Genomic DNA, 21,980 nt, shown 5'->3' with positions numbered 1-21,980 from the left:
AAAATGATTTATATTTTGGAGATTAATCCCTTGTTGGTATCTTCATCTGAAAAGATATTCTTCCCTTCTGTGGGTTGTCTTGTTGCTTAATAGGGTTTCCTTTCCCATGAAAAAACGTTTAATTCGGTCCCATTTATTTTTGTTTTTATTTTTATTACTCTAGGAGGTGGATCAGAAAAGATATTGTTGTGGTTGATATCAAAGAGTTTTCTGCCTACTTTTTCCTCTAGAAATTTTATAGTATCTGGCCTTACATTTCGGTCTTTAATCCATTTTGAGTTCATTTTTGTGTATAGTGTTAGAGAATGTTCTAATTTCATTCTTTTACATGTAACTGTCCAGTTCACCCAGCACCACTTAATTGAAGAGACTCTTTTAATGGAAGAAACAGTTATGTAAACAAATTGCTGTGATAGAAGTGAGGTAGAATGTGTTTGTACAAAATGCTGGCACTTGAGGAAGAGACATTACGGGGAGAGAGAGAGAACGGGGGGCGGGGGAGAGAGCAAGCGAGCAAGGAAATGCTGCAGAGAGACAGTGACATTTCTAGAGGTGTAAGAGCATGTTGGCTGAAAGTGCAGCCTGCAGCCTCTGGAGCCAGGCTGCTTAGATTTGAATCCCGCCTCTGTCACTTACTAGTTTTCCTTGGTCAAGTTATCCTCCCTTTGGGCACATGATAATAGCCACAACCTCACAGGGGTTTTGCGAGAATTAGATGAATTACTATAAACAAAATGCTTCAACAGGTTCTGTACATATTAGTTCTTATTCTTATCATGATTGCTTCTTGATACATCCTTGAAGGAAGAGTTCAGCAGCCAGAGAATGGGCAGACAGTCAGAGCGGGTAAAACAAGCATGGTGAGTGAAGGCACGGTGGCATGAAAGTGTGGGCACATTTAGAGAGGAGAGCAGTGGAGTACAGCGAGCATGCAGGGTCCTGGGGTGTGCGCCAGAATAAAGCTGGGAAGGAGCAAGACCAGATCACAGGAGGCCTTGGAAGAGTACGGAGTTGCTGCTTACACAATCTCTTGTCATCAGTTTTACATACTAAGCAAGACAAAGACTCTGTAACCTAGAGAAAATTGGAAACTTCTAGGGACTCCATTTGATAGATGGACAAATGGAGAACACTGGGAATTTATCAAAATGTCTCCCTGAAGAAGACAACGTGGTCACAGGATAGAAAAGAAGTGAATGAACATTCATAGCTGGGGGTAGAGGTTAGGTGGTCCTTTGTACAAGGGGTTCACTTGTAGGTAAATTTGAATTATGGAATTTGGCCCAAGATGTGGAAGGTTAGAAAGGCAGATTTGGGGCAAGACATGAGGATAAGCTTTCTAACTGTCTAGAGCCATCATAAGATGTAGCAGCTTGCCCAAGGGAAGAGGGCTTCAGTTACCGGAAGGAGCCAAGCAAAGGGAGCTTGCTAGATCCATGCTGACGTGTGGTGGGGGTGGGGTTTTCTGCCTGGGTTGGTCCTGCATCACGTAAGGTTTCTACTAGCTCCACGTGCCTCTGTTTACATGCTCTCTAGGCCAGAACTCATTTCCAGATTTCGCCCGTTGCAATCTCACCAACTTCTGTCCCACCTCTCTCCCAGCTCTAGGGATGTGGTTTTACTTTGCTTCCTAAATTTTGGTACTGACAGATTGGTTCAGTGGCAGCAAGCAGGCTGAGACCAAGGCTCTAGGACTGTTGGGTTTGCCATAACCTGATGTCTGCTCAGACTGGCCTGAACATGGCTTTGTAACGTCTGCTGCTTCCCACCCTCTGAGTACATGTGGCCAAAGCTGTATTTCCTAATACCATTCAGCCCATTCAGCTTTCCTGTTATCCCTAAATTCGTGCTCTGCAGGCTGGGAGGGAGGGGCCTTCTAAGTACCTATCTCCACAAAATTTGGGCAGCTCTAGGAAGACTGGGCACGCTGAATGGTCGAATCGCTCTTTCAGAATCAACTCCTACTTCATTCATCTTGCCCTTTGAGGTCTCTGAGGAACAGAACTGCTTTTTTTTTTTTTTTCTTCTTATTTTTTAATGACTGTTTTCATGCCTGGACCTAAAAATTCCCAAGCCCTACAGTCATTATTTTCCATTCTGGAGGTCTTTAAATGTCAAGTCTCATCCTCAAAGTTTCCTTGGAACACAACACAGACGCCAACATGGTGTTGCCTTGAACAGGTGCTTGGGGGCTTGAATAAGGCTTCAAAGAACAAAAGTAAAATGGCATTTCCACAGGAAGGTAAGAACTCGAGGAAACTAGAACAATTCCACCCAAACCTGGCCAACAATCCTTGTTAAGGATGCCAATGTGCCCGAGTTTTATGCCAGATGATGCAAAACAAAGCCTGTGCACAAAAGCACTAATTGCTTCATTTATTCTTCGGTTTCGCCTGGGGACCAGCAGAACTCCCTCAGCCTCAGGATGGAAAATTACATGTAGGAGAGAAAACAGCCACACCAAAGGAATGACAATGCAATTCAGGTTCTGCTCGTTCACATATTTTATTTATCCAGTGAAGGAAGGGGAAAAAAAACCCTGGAAGGTGGCACAGATTCTGAGAGGATACCAAGGTCATGTGTTCCACTTTCTTCAGTCTAGCTGAAATCCACAGATTAAATAAAAGTGCAAAGGGATGAGAGGTACATTTTACTGGAGAAGAAAACATCTTCTTGGAGAATGAAGACCCTTTTAAAAGTTATCATTTACTCAGGGGTTCCTTATCTGCGGATGGCTTATTTTGCCTTTATAAAAAATAGGACGGCATTGTGTAAACTGCTGGGGTTGGAGATTTAAGAGTAGATGGCATGGGGGCTGCTGACTCGGCGACCTTCCGGAAGAATCCCATTGTGGCAAGAGCCACAAGAACACCGTAAACATCCTTCGTCGTGGAAACACGAGGACACGCGGCAAAAAAGGAACCTCCGACATCACAGACCAGGACCCCCAGCTACAGACGGGAAAACTGAGGCCTGGGGATGTGAAGTGCTTTCCCCAAAATCACACAGCTGGCTACTAATAGGAACTCAAATTTCTTGGCTTCTAACTCAGTGCTCTTGGACACTACATAAATAGATTCTCTTAATACTAGTTTCTTTCCCAAGATTCTCCAGTTGTCAATTTTAGCTTTTTAAGTGGAAGGAAAAACTGGAGAAAACAACAACAACAAAAAGATTTGTGGAGAATCCCGATAGGTATGTGTTTGATCTCAAGAACCTCGAGTTATGGTTAAAAGACCAATGTTTGGGTCAAAATCAGGGAACGTGATTTTTCTGTGGACACACACAACAGTATCTTACATGTAGTGAGACAAGGAAAGGAAGGCAGCACCACACAGGAAAGATTAGAAGAACCAACATTGGAAAGTAAGACGGACCACGTTAGCCATCGGTAGGCTGGTCTAAACTGTTCAGCGCTTTCCAGTAACATGGAAAATGACACAAAGTCACAATATATGAGAGAGGAGTTCCAGAGGTGACAGGCTGACACATGGCATCAACTGTCCCCAGGGCCACTGAAGGGAATGAATGTGAGCTCACTTCCCATGCTGCCCGCAGCGGAGCACAGCCCTAGGTGGGGCAGGTCAACATCAAACGCTCATCGTCTCCTGAACTGGCCTGCTCCCTCGTAACACCTCGTACATTAGGAGGAGGGGGGGAGGCTGGGGTGGAAAACATTTCAGGTGGCTGATACAGGCTGAACATTTTGAACCCTGGACAAAGTGACTGGTATCTTTGTTTCCCCTGGGCCTGGAGCTCTCGTAATGGGCTGGGGGTGGGCCTTGATGTCTGCAATTCTCTCTTTAAACTTTTGCTGAAGGATTTTCTCTTCTTTGGAGTAGCTTTTGGCAAACACTGACATCAGCAGGCACCCTGCCATGGACATGCCCCCAATGCAGAAGAGAACGGCACCTGCCAGCTTGCACATGTCAAGGGCTCCATTAAACTGGACAGCGTGTGTGTCCACTACCACGAAATTGGCTTCGCCAAAGGCTTCAATTTTGGGGGGCACAAGAAAGCCCACTGCCAGAACAGTCAATCCGAGAATCACAAAGACTGTGCCCGAGATGAGTCCGACCTAGAGAAAGACACAACAAAATAGGAGAGTAAATTGGGTATTCCAGCCCTCTGGAGCAGGGCTTGTCTTGTTTCTTGAGACTTTTCCCAATCTATGCACAAGTTGTATGAGAAGCTTACATAATTTTCTGGTTAAAGAAGGTGAAAGAAGGACCTTTCTGATTTTGATGCCACCCAGGAGCTTTAGCACTGTCTGGATTTTTTCCTTTGAGCTGCCTGTCCAGTGTTTTGCAATTGACAGACCCCCCCCTCCCCACCTTGGCTTAGGTTGTCTTGTTTGGTCTTGAGCAAGAGAAGAGCAGCCCTGATACCCAGGAGCTGGCCTCACCCTATTCACCAGGCCTTGATGGTGTCAGAAGCTGGCCTGGGCCCCACATTGGCGCCATGTTGTTCTGTGGGTACAATCAATCTTGCAGAACCTCAACATCAGACAAGATCACTCTGTGCCCGTGACGAAGTGAGACAGACCAAGACCACTTCATAACTTTGTCTAAGTGCAGACAGAAACAAGGTCATTGTACAAACCACAAAATACCAAGCACTACCCTTCCTGCCCACCTCTTATAAATGACTGCTGTTTCTTCACCAGTTACAGCTTTAGCCTCACTCTAGTCTGCCCTCCATATAGATAAAATTTATTAAGATACCCAATCATAGAGTTGGATTGTCCCTGATAATGCAGAGTCAACTCTGGCTCCTGTGGAATGCCTCCCCTCTCCTGGCAAATCACCCAACCAAAGCCCACAACCCATAATAATCTTTGCTCTCACTCTCTTATTAAAATGCCCAGGAGCCCCTGTGTTGTCATTCTCTCTTGCTGCAATGTATACACTCAACTCATTTAACAAAGAGATAAGTTCCTGGTGATTTTGTCTGGAGGCCATTAGTCTGTGTAACTAGTCACTCCTTTCCCCAGTAAGTGGAGAAGAAACCATCATTACCAGTTTATAGGCAAGGAAATGGAGCTTCAAGGAGGGAAGATCACTGACCCAAGAGTGGACGGCTAGCAAGTAGAAGAGGATGGGCTAGAAGCCACAGATCTGACCCTTGGGCCAGTGCTCTTTCTCCTCTAACATCTAATGATTTTGGCTTTCCTTGTACAGATGTTGAGAAATGGTAAGAGCAACAGGTATAGATGACACTGCATTAGCTCAAGTTCTAATAAAATGTTAACCCACTGAAGATTGGAAAGTAATATACCATTTGGTGGTTTAAGGCCAGAGGTTTGGGATGAACAGACTCAGGCTTGGATTTTAGCATTGACAACTAGTACGTGAATCATTGAAGGGAATTTACTTAAATGCTCTCATTAATTTTCCCATTTATAAAATGATAAATGATAATAGTACCTACCTCATAGAGCTGTGAAGACTAAATGAGACCACACATGAAAGCACTCAGCCCTGTGCCTTGCTAAGTCATACACTGTAATAAGTAGCTATTATTATTTGGAAATGCGCCTCTTGTAAAATATGCTATATTGGCAAGAGCATTGCAACCACTGCTTAGTACTTGGAATAAAGTATAGCTAATATAGCTTATTTTTTAAATACATTTTTCATTCCCTCCGTTCCTAATTGCTTTTAGTTAGAGTAGCAAGGGTGGAAAAATAAATGCCTAACACCATTTAATCTTGAACATCTAAAGTATATTTATCTAATTTATTTGTTATGTTTCATGGTAATACACCTCATTAGCAAACCCATCACTCTAACAAAGGGGGAAAGAGAACTAGTGTTACTCAGCATCTATTATGACTCAGAAATAGTCTTAATCCTCACCAGCATCTTGTGAGTTGTGGATATTTTTATCCCCATTTCACCTATAAGAATCTGAGGTTTTTAGGGTTGAAGCTTCAGGTCCCTCAGTTAAGCAGGTGGTATGCCTGGGCTCTAACACAGGCTATAAGACTTCTAAACCCCATTCCTCATTTTCACTCTCCTATGAATATTCATTCACCAATTACTATTTTGTAACATTACCTTCTAATATTTTTTTAAATTACAATAGAGTTTTACTCACCATGTGTGAAAAATTTTCCACTACGTAATATTGTAAAGAAACTGAAAAACAAAGAGTTGGTATAACATCTTTGGTGGAAAAAATAGAAACGATTCTACATAAGAGATAAGTACTTCGGAAGAAATTGAGTTGTAAAATATCACACTTTGGATGGTTTTCTACATTTTCTAAGAATGGTGGCTAATAAATTCATCTTCAAAAACTAATCACTATTCATAACATTTAAAAAAATGACTCATGTTGGAAAATTCCAAATGTACCAATGAAATTAACTTAAATATCATCCATGGTGACATGCTTCATATGTCATTAAACTACCTCCCCTCTCAAGAACTGGCACTGATTCTCAAAAATCGAGGGCAGTAGCAATGTATCCATCTCAGCTTCTAAGATTCTTAAAGAGCAACTCCAGGCCAGGGTGCCGGATCTTCTACTTCTGTCTTGTCTCTCCTTAGCTCTCACAGCAGGCTTGGGCCCAATAAATATTCCTGACAGACTGATTTAAACTACCAGGCTGCTGAATCCAGAGCTGGGTGATGGACTGTCAGAGCAGCCTGCTCCTCAACTGAGCAGTGCTTTATGGAGGCAAATCCACTCCTGAAATATCATTCAGAAGCTAAAAGGCAAACCATGCCTTGCAGATGGCAGAACTCCTGCTCCCTTCTAGAACTGGAAGGAGGCTGGCCTCCTTGAGCCTTCTCCCTTTTCCCTGCTATATCAGAGTATCAGAGAGAGGCCTACCATCTGTGGGGGTGGCGAGAGTGTGAGGTAATGAAGATTATGGAATCCCCAAGATTCTGAAGATGCCATCAACGCAAATCTAATGAGGTTCTCTAAAACCTGTTCAAACACATCAGGGAGGGCTTAGGATGTAGGCGTGAAGGAGCAATGCTGGGAATATTTCCCTGAGAGGGTAATAGGAGGGATACATCAGCTCAATCCTAGTATCATGGATTAAGTTGGTAATAATTCATGGAGTTTTGAATGGAATAGAAATTGAGGGAGTAAGGCCATACAGCATCATAAAAATGATCTCTGGACACAGTTTTAAGTTGAAGTGGTCCCAGGCCTGAGAGATAAAGGGGTTCTATTAAATAGAGTTTAAGGAATGCACCACAAAGTTTTTAAAAGGTTCTAAGAGAGCAAACCAGTTCTGTTTAGAGCCATGCAAAAGAATTGCAATGCTGCTGGGTAACCCTCTCCCACCCTCCGCAGGCCTGGTGCTGTGGTTGGATCAACACCAATGGTGAGAGAAAGAAGGACCTCTCCAGGGTCTGACAAACAAACCTTAAAAAAAAGCAGCAAGGGCAGTTTTTGTGCTGTAATTTCTGGTGAGTCTCTTGATTGTGAGGAGGATGAGGGAAAGCCTAGCCTCTGCTGCTGGGAAGGAGGACTGGACATGGAGGAGAACTTGGATTCCAGACCTTCTGCTGCTGGGGGCTATGAGCCAGAAACTGCTGTTATTTTGACCAACACCCCCTTGGTTGTATCTGGGTGAGTTGATGAGATCGGAACATGACAGCAGAGCTGGCAGCAGGAGCAACACAGCTGTTCTGGCAGAGAGGAGGCAGTAATGACTGCTGGAAGCAAGAACTAGCATGGCAGGGAAGAGTGTGTGTGTGTGTGTGTGTGTGTGTGTGTGTGTGTGTGTGTGTTTCTGGATGGAGCTACATGCGAAAGAAGCCATCTGGGTGAGAGGTAAAATTCAGAAGTGTGGCAAGGGTGAATACCGGCTTTTTTTCTTCTTCATCAGCCATTAGGGCTGCTGCTGACCTGAACTCTGAGTGGTGTCATCTGCCAGAGTGATGGAAGATTCTAACTCATCTGTCCTGACCTTCTTGCCTGACCTGTTGGGGACACCGAGTTTACAAAGCAGTGACCCTGCCAGGCTAGGATCTAGGTCCTTCCTTCACACGCCTCACCTGTACAGTCTGCACAGCACTCCTTCACCTGGGGAGGAAGATTCTGCATCAGCTCCTCTACCTTACAGAGGCTCAGTTCCTCCAGCCTGGGAGCACATACAGTTGCTTCTGTCTTCAAAAGCTATTTGAGGCGATCCCTGGTGACTTGGTGGCAGCAGGTTAAGGATCCAGCATTGTCGCTGCTATGGCGTGGGTTTGATCCCTGGCCTGGGAACTTCTCCATGCTTCAAGTGGATCCAAAAAAACACCAAAAAACAACAACAACAAAAAAACGTATTCTAGAGCCCAGTGTCCCCCCAGCCATTGCTTGGACTCATTCCTAAACTTGGTAGCCAAGTTTTGTCCTCCACCATTTTACGGAAACTTCTCTCTGAGGAAACTGATGACCTTCTAATCATCAAATCCAATTTTTCTTTTCTTTCCTCATTTGAAGAGTCTGCGGTTGTTGATTTTAAGCACTTACACTTTCTTAAAACCCTCACCAATTATTATCCTTGACACAACTCTCTCCTGCGTCTACATCTTATGTCCCTAACAACTCTCTCTTGCCCTGTTTTGCCAGACACTCTTAAGTTGTTGGTGTTCCCTAGGGTTCTAGCACTGACTCACATTCCTTACTCAATCTGTTCTCTCTAGATTCATGTGTGGCCACAGTCCCAGCTTCCACTTTACAAATGATTACCAAATCTCCAACTCCAGCCTAGATTTCTCTCCGGGGCTCTACTGTCAGCCCCATAGCTCTGACAGCCAATAGGAAGATCTACACAGAAATGTCCCAAGGGCTCCCCAAACCCCAGGTATTCAAAACGATGTTCCTTCCCAATTTCTCTGCGTTCCTGCCATCCGCCCACTGGCTGAGTCCTTCCTCATGTTCATAGTCAAAGGATAATTAAATCTTATGGATTCTACCTTATAAAATTCTCTTGAATCTAGCTTCTCCTCTCCATTACCACAGCTATGAAACATTGTTAAATATTGCCCAGATCATTGCAACAGCATTCTGATGGTCTCCATTGCTAGTTTCATTCTTTGTCCATCCTTCAAGTGCCATCTAAGAAATGTTTTTTTAAAAATTAATACCACATGGTTTCTCCTCTTAAGGGGCATCCTTAGCTCCTCTCATTTCTAGAATAAAACCAACTCCTTAGTATTTAGCAAAACTTTGACGAGACATCCAAGATGTAAGTCAAAACTCTAACTTAGGGGGAAACTACAGACATTGGGACAGATAGGAGGGTCTTGATAGAAAAGAGGGGGGCCAGGGTCACTTTTAGTAAGTCTACAGAGGAAGTGGTCTTGCCTTGTACCTGCCCATCGCTGATAAACAGCCTTTGGGAGGTTTCTAATATGCACTGAGGAGAGGGTTAGAAGGAAGGATAACCCTGGGGGAGAGGAAAGAATTATTGGGGTGTGAAGACTGCTCTCATTAGTTTATATCTGTGGGACTTTGGCTGTTTGCTGTATGATCAAGTGGCAACAGACTTAGTCAAGGTCAAGTGCAAGGATGAGAAAGAAAAATTCCACCACAGCATGTTCCATACTTGGGCAAAGACTGCGGGTGGCAGGGGGTAGGTAGGACCATGGCACATAGATTTTTGCAGTTGGCAGCAGTTGCAGGCACCAGGTAAATTCATAGTGGTGGAGGCAACCACGCAGTAATCCAGAACCTGTGAGGCACAGAGAATAAAATTGTATAAAATTGTGTGTGAGGGTTGGGGGGCAGTTTCCACCTGGTTGAGACACAATCTTCCCAAGAAAGCCCAGCCTTATTATTATCCTGCCCTTTCACTGTGTTCAATCAAGCTGGATGGTTTTGGAGACATTTCTACTTCACAGCCTTTCAGTCTTCTGTCACCCAGCCCTTGTATACCTTCCCGAGTTCATCTCTTGACCTCATCCTCCAACTCTAAATTTTCACCCCAGCCACCCTGAAATGTCTGCCATCTCCTGAGCGTGCCATCTTCTCTCGTGACTCGGCTTTTGCGATCTTCTCTTTCTATGTGGATGCCCTGTTCCTGTGAGCTCTTCTGTGGAGTAACTCCCTCCCCAGGCTGCATCAGGTCTTCCCTGCCCAAAAACCCTGTTCTCCCAGTAAGTACTGGGATGACTCTTACAGGAGAGTTTATCACCTTGGATTGTAACAATCTGTGCACACATCTGCCTTCCCTATTTGACTGTGAGCTCCATCAGGTCAAGGCTACATCTTATTCACAGGTGAAGAACAGTGTCATATCCACAACTGAATCCCAGACCCCACCACAGTCTTAGGCACAGCAGGCATAAAAACATTCGTAGAAAGAAGGAACAGCATTGCGAGATCAGTGTTACGTAGGTCCCGTTGGTAGAGCAAAGATCCTAACTCAGGCCCATTTGATTCCCATCTCCCTTCTCATGAAGCCCCTCCACGCTGCCCACCGCTAAGGAGCTGGCTTAGTGGCAGAGTCCTGCTGAGACTCTATGAGTGTGGCCACCAGTGAGAGACCCCTGAGACCTGAGCAACACTGGAGTGGAAGAGGGGAAAGGGGGAGCCCACATCTTGAACCACTTATGAGATGCAGTTTGAAATAAACGGAAACACATTGAAAAATCATAATAGGAATGTACATAATTGGTGCCTTTCTCTATAAAAAAGGCACTTCATACAGTCACTGGCATGAACTCACCTGTATTTCCCAGGAGGAAACCCAAGAGCAGCTGGTTTCTTCCCTTGGTAAAGGTGAGATCTCTCAGACAGTGAATCCTTTGATTTTTCAGGTTGACTGTAGGCTTCCGAATGCCCAGTCTAGTGTTTTATGATTTAGGATATGAGTCTAGGATTTGGATTTTGCTGGAATATAATCTCCATTTAGCCTGTTTTTATTCTCTGAAGTGGGTCTAGCGTAACAGGGAAAAAATACTTTTGGATTTTGTTTGTGTAAAATAGAAGGAAGAAGATCTGAACTGTGAATTCTGGGATTGGTAATATACTGAGCGTTCTTTATTTTAAATTCATACCCATGTTTTATTTGACGGATTTACACCTAGCTTCCCAAATCATATAACCCCTAGTGCTTTCGAACCACATGAGCATTTATAACATTCTGTATGTCAGTGACATTTTAGGCTCTTGGCACAACAGATCCGTCAGGCAAATATTTGTTTTTTGACACATAGAGAAGCAACCACCCACTTATCTGGGTAAATACAAGATGTGCCAAGCTTGGCTATGTATTTTGCTGGTCCAGGCCAGTGCAGATTCATCAGAGGTGACATTGTACAGAATAAGAATGTGGGCTTGGCCAGTTATAATACAGAGTACCTGACATTAGAAGATTTTGAATCAACACAGTTTTTGGGTAATCCATGGTAACAACTATATTATGTAATATTTTATTTGTTAACTAGATTTTAGTTTTTATTTCTATTTCAGAGCTCAGTGTTCCATATGACATCTGGTAATAGGAAATAATACATTAAATGCTTAGTAAGTACCTATGAAACATTGTTTTAAGCTTTTGGTAAATATTACTTATAATTTTATGTGGTAGGTGCTATAAGGATCACCATTAGAGGGTCATTAAAGTCAATTAAATGGCCATAGTTACAGAGCTATTAAATGGAAGAGGTGAATTTGAACCCATGTCATATGAGGATAGAGTCCATGCTCAAAATCATCATTATGCTGCATTCCCTCTTCTTAAACTCTATTGCCCATAAATTGTAAGTTTATGTCAGTATCAATGTCAAAGTTTCTGGGATCTTTTGGGAGAAAGATGGGGGTGATTGGAAACCTCCAAAACAGAATATTAGACCTGGAAGGAATCTACGGCATTATCTAAAGTTGCACCTTCTCAATATCCCTTCCAACATCCGTGTCCTTTTCCTTGATTTCTAAATGTTGGAATATCCCAATGTCTTTTCTTTCACTCTATACTCTCTTCCTTCGGTGATAGTTATCTAGTCTAGTGCCTTATACACAGTAACTTCCAAGTGATGAGCTGAAGAGTGGTATATTTGGAGTTCCCGTCGTGGCACAGTGGTTAACGAATCCAACTAGGAACCATGAGGTTGCAGGTTCGATCCCTGCCCTTGCTCAGTGGGTTAAGGATCCGGCATTGCTGTGAGCTGCAGTGTGGGTTGCAGACGCAGTTCGGATCCCGCGTTGCTGTGGCTGTGGTGTAGGCTGGTGGCTACAGCTTCGATTCGACCCCTAGCCTGGGAACCTCCATATGCTGCGGGAGCAGCTCAAGAAAAGGCAAGAAGACAAAAAAAAAAAAAAAAAAGAAAGAAAAGTGGTGTATTTAAATTGCTGCTACTGATCTCCACTTGCACGCTTCAAAGGCGTGGCTACTGTAGCAGTGCCAAAATCAAACTCTTGATTCTTCACCCACCCCACTGCTGTCCTGGTGTTCTCCATCCCAGGAAATTGTAAACAATATCATTCACTAAAAAGAGCTCAGACTGCAAGTCTTAGAGTCATGCTTGACTCTTTTTTCTCTCCTGTCTAATTTGCCAGCATGTCCTGACAGCTTGGCCTTCAAACTTGATGCTGAATCTGACTACTTCTCACCATCTCCACTGACACCACCCTAATCTCAGCTACCATTATGTCTTGCCTGGGTACTTTAATAGCCTCTTAATAATCCAGGTGCTTTTACCCTTATCTTTGTATAATCTATTTTCTGCACTGTAGTCAGAATGATCTTGTTAAAACATTGGTTGGATTATGTCATGCATCTGCTTGAAATGTCCGGGGGGGCTTCTCTCGAGGTAAAAGCCGAAGTCCTATCATCTACAAGGCTCTACACAAAATGCCTGTGTCCTGTTATTTTTCTGAATCTGTCATCTGTTCTTTGTTCTCCCATCTCATTCCACTGTAACCAGACTGGATCTCTTGCTATTTTTTAAACACACCAAACTTGTTCCCATTTCAGAGCTTTTGCACTTGCTATTTTCCCAGCCTAGGATGACGTTCACCTAGATAACTTTATGGTCTATTCCTTCAGCTTATCCTGGTATTTGCTCAAAGGTCATTGCCTCCGAAAGGCTTTCTATGATCAGCATATCCACATACTAGTTCTCCATCCCTCCCTATCCTCTTACTCTGATTGATTTCTCATCTAGCACTTGCCACTATTTTATTGTGTGGGGTATTTGTTTGTAGTCTGTTTCCTATGACAGATTGTAAGTTCCATGAGGGCAGGACTTTTTCTTCTCCCGTTTACCACTTTAATCTCCAGTACTTTGCAACTTCTTGGAATGGAACAGGTGCTCACTAATCTCCTGAATGACTGAACATACTGTCTAGTGATGCTCCTTCCATTTGAGGAAGCTGAAGCTCAGAGAGCCTCATGACCGCATATCTGGTAGAGACAGAGCTGGTTGACTGTATTATGTCTCAGCGTGATCTCTCTTAGATCCCCAACTATTAAGTCTCCAGTAGCTTGCCGTGATAGGATAGTGGTAGATACTCAGCTATTTCTTTTAATAAGTACTGTAATTTTTCAGGATGAGTCTGGCTAAATGTTTATCAAATAATTACTGTAATTTTTCAAATGACATCTACCAAACCTGAAAGGAGGCTTAAAGCATGTTTTCCCTTTAGATGGCTCCATATTGGTGAATTTAGTGGGACATTAATAACAGTAGCAAAAATAATAATGATGACAATTATACTGATTTACGTTTAACCTACAAATCAACAATTGTGCTGTGTTTAGAGGTTTTCTTCAGGCCAAAGTTTATAGTCTCCTAAGGGAAGAAGACTGTACTTGGTGTCACCGAGATGGAGGCACATGCAGAGTTCCAGGCCTCTCAGTTCTCAACAGTTAAATTATTAACCAAAGCCAATGATTTCTCCATTTCCTGAGTTAGACACGTGCTCTTTACTTACCTTCCAGAATACTGAGCTCCACCTGTTAGGTGATCTCTGGATCTGGAAATCATCCTCATACTCCCAGATTGAGGTGGTACAGTCCTCATAAAACTGGTGCAGGTAGGACCGGACTCCATAGCGCTGGTACCCGCTCTCAGTGGCAGCCTGTGCCTGCTTGGACCCACAGATGTTGCTGCAGGAACTCATCCTTCCCAGCTGGAATGACAATACCCATAGGCATCAGCCCTATGAGCTCTGGGCTCAGGATCAAAAGGCACATGAAGAGTAAGAACCATGCAGAATAATGTCAGCCTGTTTGAACAATGGTCTTTTCTGGAGAGAAGAGACACTTTTAAACACCTGTCTTTCTGATAAGCCGCTCTTCTCTACCAAGTGCAAAATTATCCCAAACCCTCAATGACTACAACTGGTTCTCCATGAACGAAATGAGGCATAATGGCACAGCTTACTTAAATGATGCAAACATTTAAGCAGGAAGCACATGAGAAATGGCAACAAAGAAGCTGAGATTTTCAATGTCTTGACAAGAAATCTTTACTCCCTTAGAATCCAGTGGTCTTTACACTTCCATGTTAAAGAATTAGGCCGGCACTCTCACTGGCTATGGATGGAATTTGTCTTGGACTGTCCTCTCTGATGTTTAACCATGGTCCCTTGTGGAACCTACATGATGTTATGTAGCAATCTGAAATTTCGCCATCAGATTTCATGTATCCTGCTCTAACGATTGTCAAGTTGTATTTAAAAAGCTGTTGAGCAACTTAAGCTTCATGCTTTACTAATCACAAATGCCTTGACCAATAATTTACCCTCACTACCTCTAACTCCTGGTATTTTGGGCATTATTTGTGGATACACCTGTCCATATGGGATGGTAGAGCATAATGCAGAGGGTATACCTAGCCTTTTACTAGTTTCCATTAAATGTCTACTATAAATTAGAATTCAGAGACTTATTTAATCAGACAAAGCTCTGGGTGGGTTGTTTGGGACTTGCCTTCTTAAGATGGAAATTTCAACCTGACTTGACCTTAGAGAGAGGCACTTGGGTATTAATTCATGGGGAAAAAAAAGGAATTGTTAAGGTAGAGAAATTTTGGTAAGAGAATTTTCAGTAGTTCTGTTTGTTATTTGCTTTTTTTCTGATCCCCCTATAAGCAGATAAATAGGTAGCTGGAAGTGTGAAGTACATTTTTAGATTTTTCACTTATCCTTTAGGTGGTTTTCCCTGTGTGGACATAGTTTCAAACTCTAGACAGTTTTCTCTGTCTCAATGTACCAAAGCAAGGAACTAGATGGAAGGTTATTTTTCCACTGAACCAGGTTCTCTCAGGGTGGTGAGAAGACATATTAAGTGTTTCCAATTACTTGTCAAGAAACCAAGTAGTGATGTTTCTCTATAAGGAAAAATTAAAATTCTACCAAGTATTCCTGTGTGGCCACTTGGTTTGGGTGGATAGAATCCTGGGGCTAAAATCAAAGTTGAACCCAGGGATTCACTGTCCCATGGTCACAAAGTAAACCCATGAGAATATCTCCTACATGTGTGCTCTCAGTGGGCAGGAATGGGTTTTCGTTAGAAAATGTATCAAAATGGAAGCTACAGCCCTGATCTTAAAAAAATGCTGCAAACAGGTGTTAGTGAGGTGACCAAAACATCATCTTTTTAAGTGTTGGTCCCTGTTACATTTAGTGCTTACCTCCCAGTGACCTCTTCCTGTTTCAGGTCCAGCTACCATCTAAAGAAATCATTCAGGAGGAGAGAGCAGGGAAGAAATTTTTTTTTTTTTTGTATTTTTGCTTTTTAACATTTCAAGATACTATTTCATAAATATCAAGGTTTCAGAAGGAACTTTGCCTGATTAGAGCAGCAAAGTCTGCTGGACCAAATTCTTTCATTAACCTACTTTTCATATTTTAAATGCTAGGATGAACTCTTCAGTATCTTTTATTTAATTCTTATACAGCAAAGATGATGAATAAGTACCTATTACTAGTGGAATCATTTTAAGGGCACTTTCTTTTAAGATATTCTAATAAAATTTCAGTCAAGGGGAGATGGGATTAGCATTACTAAGTCTGCTTTGTCACTGAAGAAACTAAGGAATAGAAAAATCATCTGTTAAAGGTTATACCATGAGTCAGGGAGCAGGTGAAAGACAACAATACAGTAAGCAGGAGTATGGACTGAATCATATACTTGCATAATCATAACCAACTCATACAAATATTTATGTTCAGATTTTTCTACAATGCATTGGAGACTTTACCATGAAAAAAGGACAAAAATAGATATGATAGGAGTAAAAAAAAAAAAATCCCTCATAGCAACAGTAAGAGTTTTCTTTCTGTGATGCTGAAGTTGTTCTTTCTCAGGATTTAGCTTTGATGCAGGGCGGGACCATGTGACATATTGTAGTCATTTCCTGTACCATTTGCACTAGGTTAAATGTTTCTGCTTTATAGCATGAAACTCAGTAGTCCCACTTTGTTGAACACAATATGGGTAAGATCATAAAAGAAATAGAAAATGTCATTAAAAAAATATCTTTGAGCCTGAGTGATAGAAGGCTCTACTCTAAGTCAGAATGGTTATTTAGTGATGTTACATAACATTTCAGAAAAGAAATCTCAGTGAGTCTTATTCTGTCCTCCAGACATACAAAGTACAAGAACATGGCCTGTGCTGTGATAACCACATAGAGCAGGAAACAGACTCTAATGCCACTTCTTGATCCACAACTTAGGGGTTTTGATTTCTTAGGCAAGCTCAGAAACCTCTATGGGCTATGGTTTCATTTTCCTTAAAATAAGATGCTTGGACTAGATAACCTCTAATTCCTTGCAGACATAGTTTTTTTAGGAGTCTTCGGCCATGAATTTACAGAATGAGTCAGTTATTTTTGTTGGATAAACAACTGGGTTTAGTGATTTCCCATCTCATCCCATACTCATAATGATTGTCAGATTGCTTTATTACAGTATCCATGAAGCTTCAATTTAAAGGAGCATATAAGCTACTAGTTAGGTGAGTTACTTGGTATTTAGTAGACTGAATGGTTCTGTGTTGTCTATTTGTTTAATAAGTTACTTCAGGATAGTGTATGTTGCCTAAAAGAGTAGTCCCTGTGGGTGTCAGAGCTTTTATACATCTTTCCATAGTCTTTGTTGGGATTCACTCTTAGAGGAGACGGTTCATTTGCTGGATTTTACAATATAACATGTTAGAGTAGAAATTCTGCACCTATAAAATCTCAACAGCATTACCTTCCTCATAGCAAAGTCAGTAACTTTTGATCCCAATATAGAGAATGTGACAGTTTCTTGGAATCTACTTGGTTGACTGACACCTCCAGTATCATAAAGAAGATATATAAGGTCATTTCATAGAGTCACTTTAAAAACTGGGCAATGATTTTACGGTAATCTAGGGTTGAGAAGAAAGGGAAGGTACATGCAAAGAAAGGCATTTTAGCTTCCCTCTGCATTTATTTAATGAATAAAGTTTCATGAGAATTCTGGTGCTTGAGTTTCAATAGATGTGGTAGCAGAAGCATAAAATGGTAATGTTAAATCTATGACTCCTATTAAGTGATGGATCCTGAGCAGGCTCCTTTCTTAAGAGAAAGCCTCCATATCCCAGGAAGTGCTTGCATGGGGGGAGGTGGGTAAAAACATTCTCCAGGATTGTATTTAAATGAGTATTCATTTGTAAACACGCTTGTGGAGCTGTTGCATCCTCACTGCCAGCAAGGCCATCATGATGGAGCACAAGCAGAAGCAGTGGCTGGTAACTTGGTCATCTAGGAATGGGGAAATGTTTTCATTCTTGCCTAAGGACATTCTAGGTGTCAATAAGTGAGGATCCATCTATGGTTTTCTTCTTTTTATTATTTTTCTATGGTATCTATCTTAACTGCATGCACAATTATACACTGAATGGATATTCAATTCTCAGCCACACAGCACACTTATTATATCCCAGGGCCTCATGGAGAGAAAGAAATCGTACCTTTACTCCCTTACCAAACTCTAAGAGGTTTTCTACAATGAGCATAAGAAATATCAGCCCACTGTCACTTTCTATTCCCTTGTCTAGGTTTCTTTCTCTTCGCAGCACTTATTACTACCTGGTCCTCTGTTAGGTGGTTTATTTGACGGTCTGACAGATGTGTGCATGATCAAGTGTAAACTTCATCAAGGAAGGGGCATTTTCTGTCCCCTTTTCCGCTGAAATTTCTTGGCACAGCATGCTGCATGCATTAGTGTGTATAATGGCCTGAGCGGTCCTTGATTTTTCATTCTCCCTTACCGCTGGTGTTTTTAAAGCACTAGTTATGTGCCAGATAATGTGAGATGGTGGTCACAAAGATGAGCGGGCACACATTTTTCTCTCCATTGACTCTTGGGTTAGAAGAAGAAACACTTCTGAAGCAGTTAAGTGTAACAAAATGAGCACCAAAACGAGGTGTTTGCAGCAGAAAAAAGTACATATGCTGAGAATTCCTTGAACAATTACTCTATTCAGAAAACAAACCCATGCATGTACTACCATGAGCTCTATGTGTACCATTACACTAGAGTATCAATGTGTTGGAACTTTACATTTCAGTCTAACAGAAGCGGTTGCTTTTTATTTTACTTGAAAAATGTTCATAGCCATGAAAACAGAAAAAAGGCTTTATGCCTCATGAAACTCAAAGAGCACCACGGAGTTTATATTATTTGTCTTCGCGGTCTCCTTGAGAGAAGAGAGGCAGAAAATTGAGGCACAAAAAGGATGAGTGTTTTCCCATGGCTCTATGTGTGAGTCAGCTGTGAGGCCAGGCACAGGCCCTGTTCTATTTATTCTCTCTGAAAGATCATTCCATTTTTCATACTGCTTTTCTCTCCCATAAAATCATTCTGAGATAATGAGAGTGAAGTTCCCATTAGAGCCACGTTTCCACAGGGCCAGTGCCGCAAGGTATAGGCACATAACTGATTTAGACCATTTATCCAACACCACGCCAAAAGGTCAATTCACTTAGAACAATCAGACTCAGAGCGGATGCAGGAAGGCATGAAAGCCTGCTAACAGCTTTTTCACTTTTAAATCAGGCATTCTGGAATTATATAAGCATGGCCTTAAAACTTGAAAATGTGTTTCTTCCAACAGATCATTTCAGAGATATTTCATTGTCCTGGTACAGTGGTAGAGACTGCGGTTCTCCGTTGTGAATTTTTATTCTTTTTTTTTTTTTTTTTTGGTCTTTTTGCTATTTCTTTGGGCCGCTCCCGCGGCATATGGAAGTTCCCAGGCTAGGGGTCGAATCGGAGCTGTAGTCACCGGCCTACACCAGAGCCACAGCAACGCAGGATCCGAGCTGCGTCTGCAACCTACACCACAGCTCACGGCAACGCCGGATCATTAACCCACTGAGCAAGGGCAGGGACCGAACCCGCAACCTCATGGTTCCTAGTCGGATTCGTTAACCACTGTGCCACGACGGGAACTCCCTGAATTTTTATTCTAAGTCAGTGGATATGCAGGCACTTTTATAATTTTTAAAAGGGGAGGTTAATGATGTGCAGTTATCTTATTACTTTACCCCTTTGAGATATATTTTTAAGTAAGGTATTGTAAAGTCCAAAACCAAAATGAGAGGAGAAAAGAACAAATACTCTCTTTAAATCTCTTCTTTATCGATGCGCAGACCACAAGGTGCTTATGACTGTACATGTGACAAGGTGTGAGTCTTACCTTTGCAGTCCTCCACTTCCTCTTCCTGTTGTTTACTCTTTGACCTTTCCTTTTAATGGCTCATTCTTGAAACCTACTTAAGAATAAAAATCTCTGCAGAATGTGATCCACATAAAAGTCTAAATTTTGTAAGTCATGCTTAGAATTTGTAAAGAATCATTTAACACTGACAAAAATATTGTCAAAGGACTTGTTCAAGAGCAGAGAGAGTTTTTTCTTTTTTTATAAAAGTATAACATATTTTAAAACTTTTTTTTTTTTTTTTTTTTAAGGGCCACACCTGCAGCATATGGAAGTTGCCAGGGCAAGGGGTCAAACTGGAGCTACAGCTGCCAGCCTACGCCACAGCAACACGGGATCCAAGCCACATCTGAGACCTACACCACAGCTCGTGGCAATGCCATATACTTAACCCATGGAGCAAGGCCAGGGATCGAAACCACATCCTCATGGATACTCGTCAGGTTCATTTCCACTGAGCCACAATGGTAACTCCTATTTTACAACTTTTTAATGGACTCTCATGGGAGTTTATAGGGTAAGACAATATAAATGAAAAAGGTTTTGTAAAGTGCAACACATTATACAAATATATTCTTATTTTGATACAATTCCATGTAGTTGATAAGACCAACTATACTGATCCATTTTGTTTTATAAATTCTAGATAAAAAGACGACTTGCTTCCTGGATATCCCAGACGTGATCTCTTTGGTGCCTGTGCTTGTTTCATTATATTAGTAAAATAAATTAATCTTATTGCCATTGTATTTTCTGATCCATTTACATGCATTTTTAGACTTTAAGGCTCTTTGGATGATTTACTCATTAGGTTGATTTTTACTCCTGTACCTTTATCCATTTTCTTCCTATCATAATCATTTTACTTTCCATCTGCCTAAGAAAAGCAGGTGCCCATGCAAGATTTAATTAAAAAGCCATTGCCAGCTATAGAGATACTGGTTTCCTACATTACTCTAGTCATGTGAAATAAAATAATAGATGGGACCTGATTTTTCGAGAGGTCATTAAGAATTCTTTCTGATGAACAGTTCCCCATCCAGTCGCAGGAGAATATCTGAGATTTGAGGTGTGGAAGTCTAGCTGAGGCCTGAAAAATTGTTTTCTGTATTTTCCAGGTTCAGTCTGTATGAACCATGGCCAAGCCAACCTTTGGCAAGTCTCGTTTATTTCTCCTGAAATTTTATTTTGTGGGTGGTGTGTGAGCAGGTTTGGGGAAAGAAGCAAATTATATTAGAATCCTAGGTCTGGATAAGCAAAAGAAAACAAGTCTGTCTGTCTCTCATCTGTGCCTGTCTCTCTCAGTTAAAAGTCCCTTCTTTTTATGTCTCCTTCCTCCTTTACTTTGAAGGAATTGACCCCACATATGCCCTTCACCAAAGGCTGGCCTGGTCTGGAGCCCAAGGAGCTCTTGAAGGTGCTGAAAACATTTCTGCTACAGAGCCAGGAACCAATTAAGTAAACATCAGCTGTTAACTCCAGCTCTGCTTTTTTTTTTTTTTTTTTTTTTTGAGGTTGAGAGCTTGGTCCGACCCCCATGCAATGCCCCTTTCTAACAATACAAAGAAACAGGTGCTGAGATCATATCAAAACACTCAAACATCTTTAGATATGGCAAAGGGAGTGGGGAGGGCAAAGGGGTTAAATTCAGCCTGGAAAAGAAATCAAGTCAGCTTTGTAAACTCCAAATACATATATTTTACTCTGACTTAATACACAACTTTTTTTTTTGTTTTTTTGGTCTCACAGGAAAGAAAGTCTTGAGTATTCCCTGCATACCTCCCAAATTCTTACATAACACACAAACCACAAGCCACCAAAGCATGGGTTGGCTACTCCTCATTTGTATGTGTTCATGGATTTCAATATGCACGGGGTTTTGTAGAGATTTGTGCCCATATAATAAATGTGAACGAGTTAAGTATGTGTGAATGCGCGTGTGAGTATAAATGAGTGTGTGTGTGTATGAGAGAGAGAAAGAAAGAGAATATGAATATTTGTGTGTGAGGAGAGAGGGAGGAGAGGAAAGGGAGAAAGACACATCTAGTCTAGGAAACCTCACCCCTGGGCTCCGCAAGGCTTTACCTGCCCCTGCGATCCCCTGACCCGTGGAGCAAATGCAGCCAGCTAGCCGCAAATCTCTCGCTGGGGTCCCATCGCAGCCACTACCACCGCCGCCGCCGCCGCCGCCGCCACCGCTGCCACCGCCGCTCCCGCCTCCTGGAGCTCTGGCTGCGCGTGATTGACAGCTGGGCGTCCCGCGTGCCCGCGCATCGGAGGCCGGCGCAGCTGCAGCCAAAGAGGCCGGGTCGGCGCTGCG

General features: G+C 42.2%; 1 protein-coding gene across 6 annotated transcripts; it reads right to left on the bottom strand.

Moving 5' to 3' along the window:
- Positions 2,485–21,930, bottom strand: NRSN1 (neurensin 1). 6 transcript variants are annotated; one of them, XR_001297741.2, is made up of 5 exons: positions 21,746–21,919; positions 19,640–19,712; positions 13,894–14,091; positions 4,406–4,567; positions 2,485–4,078 (listed from the first exon to the last, which is right to left on the bottom strand). XR_001297741.2 is itself a non-coding variant. In XM_005665629.3 (5 exons), exons 3-5 carry the CDS (start codon positions 15,633–15,635, stop codon positions 3,680–3,682), a joined length of 636 nt encoding a protein of 211 aa, XP_005665686.1. In that variant the 5' UTR covers positions 19,640–19,712; positions 21,746–21,925; the 3' UTR covers positions 2,485–3,679. The 6 variants fall into 6 exon arrangements, 5 of the variants coding, with proteins under 5 accessions (XP_005665686.1, XP_013832924.1, XP_003356588.1 ...); XM_005665629.3 differs by lacking the exon at positions 4,406–4,567 and adding an exon at positions 15,597–15,635 and having other exon boundaries at positions 21,746–21,925; XM_013977470.2 differs by lacking the exon at positions 4,406–4,567 and adding an exon at positions 15,597–15,635 and having other exon boundaries at positions 19,640–19,715; positions 21,746–21,868.

The sequence above is a fragment of the Sus scrofa genome, chromosome 7 (genome assembly GCF_000003025.6).
Source record: "Sus scrofa isolate TJ Tabasco breed Duroc chromosome 7, Sscrofa11.1, whole genome shotgun sequence".
Lineage (NCBI taxonomy): Eukaryota > Metazoa > Chordata > Mammalia > Artiodactyla > Suidae > Sus > Sus scrofa.
This window is presented reverse-complemented; position numbering and strand designations above follow the sequence as displayed.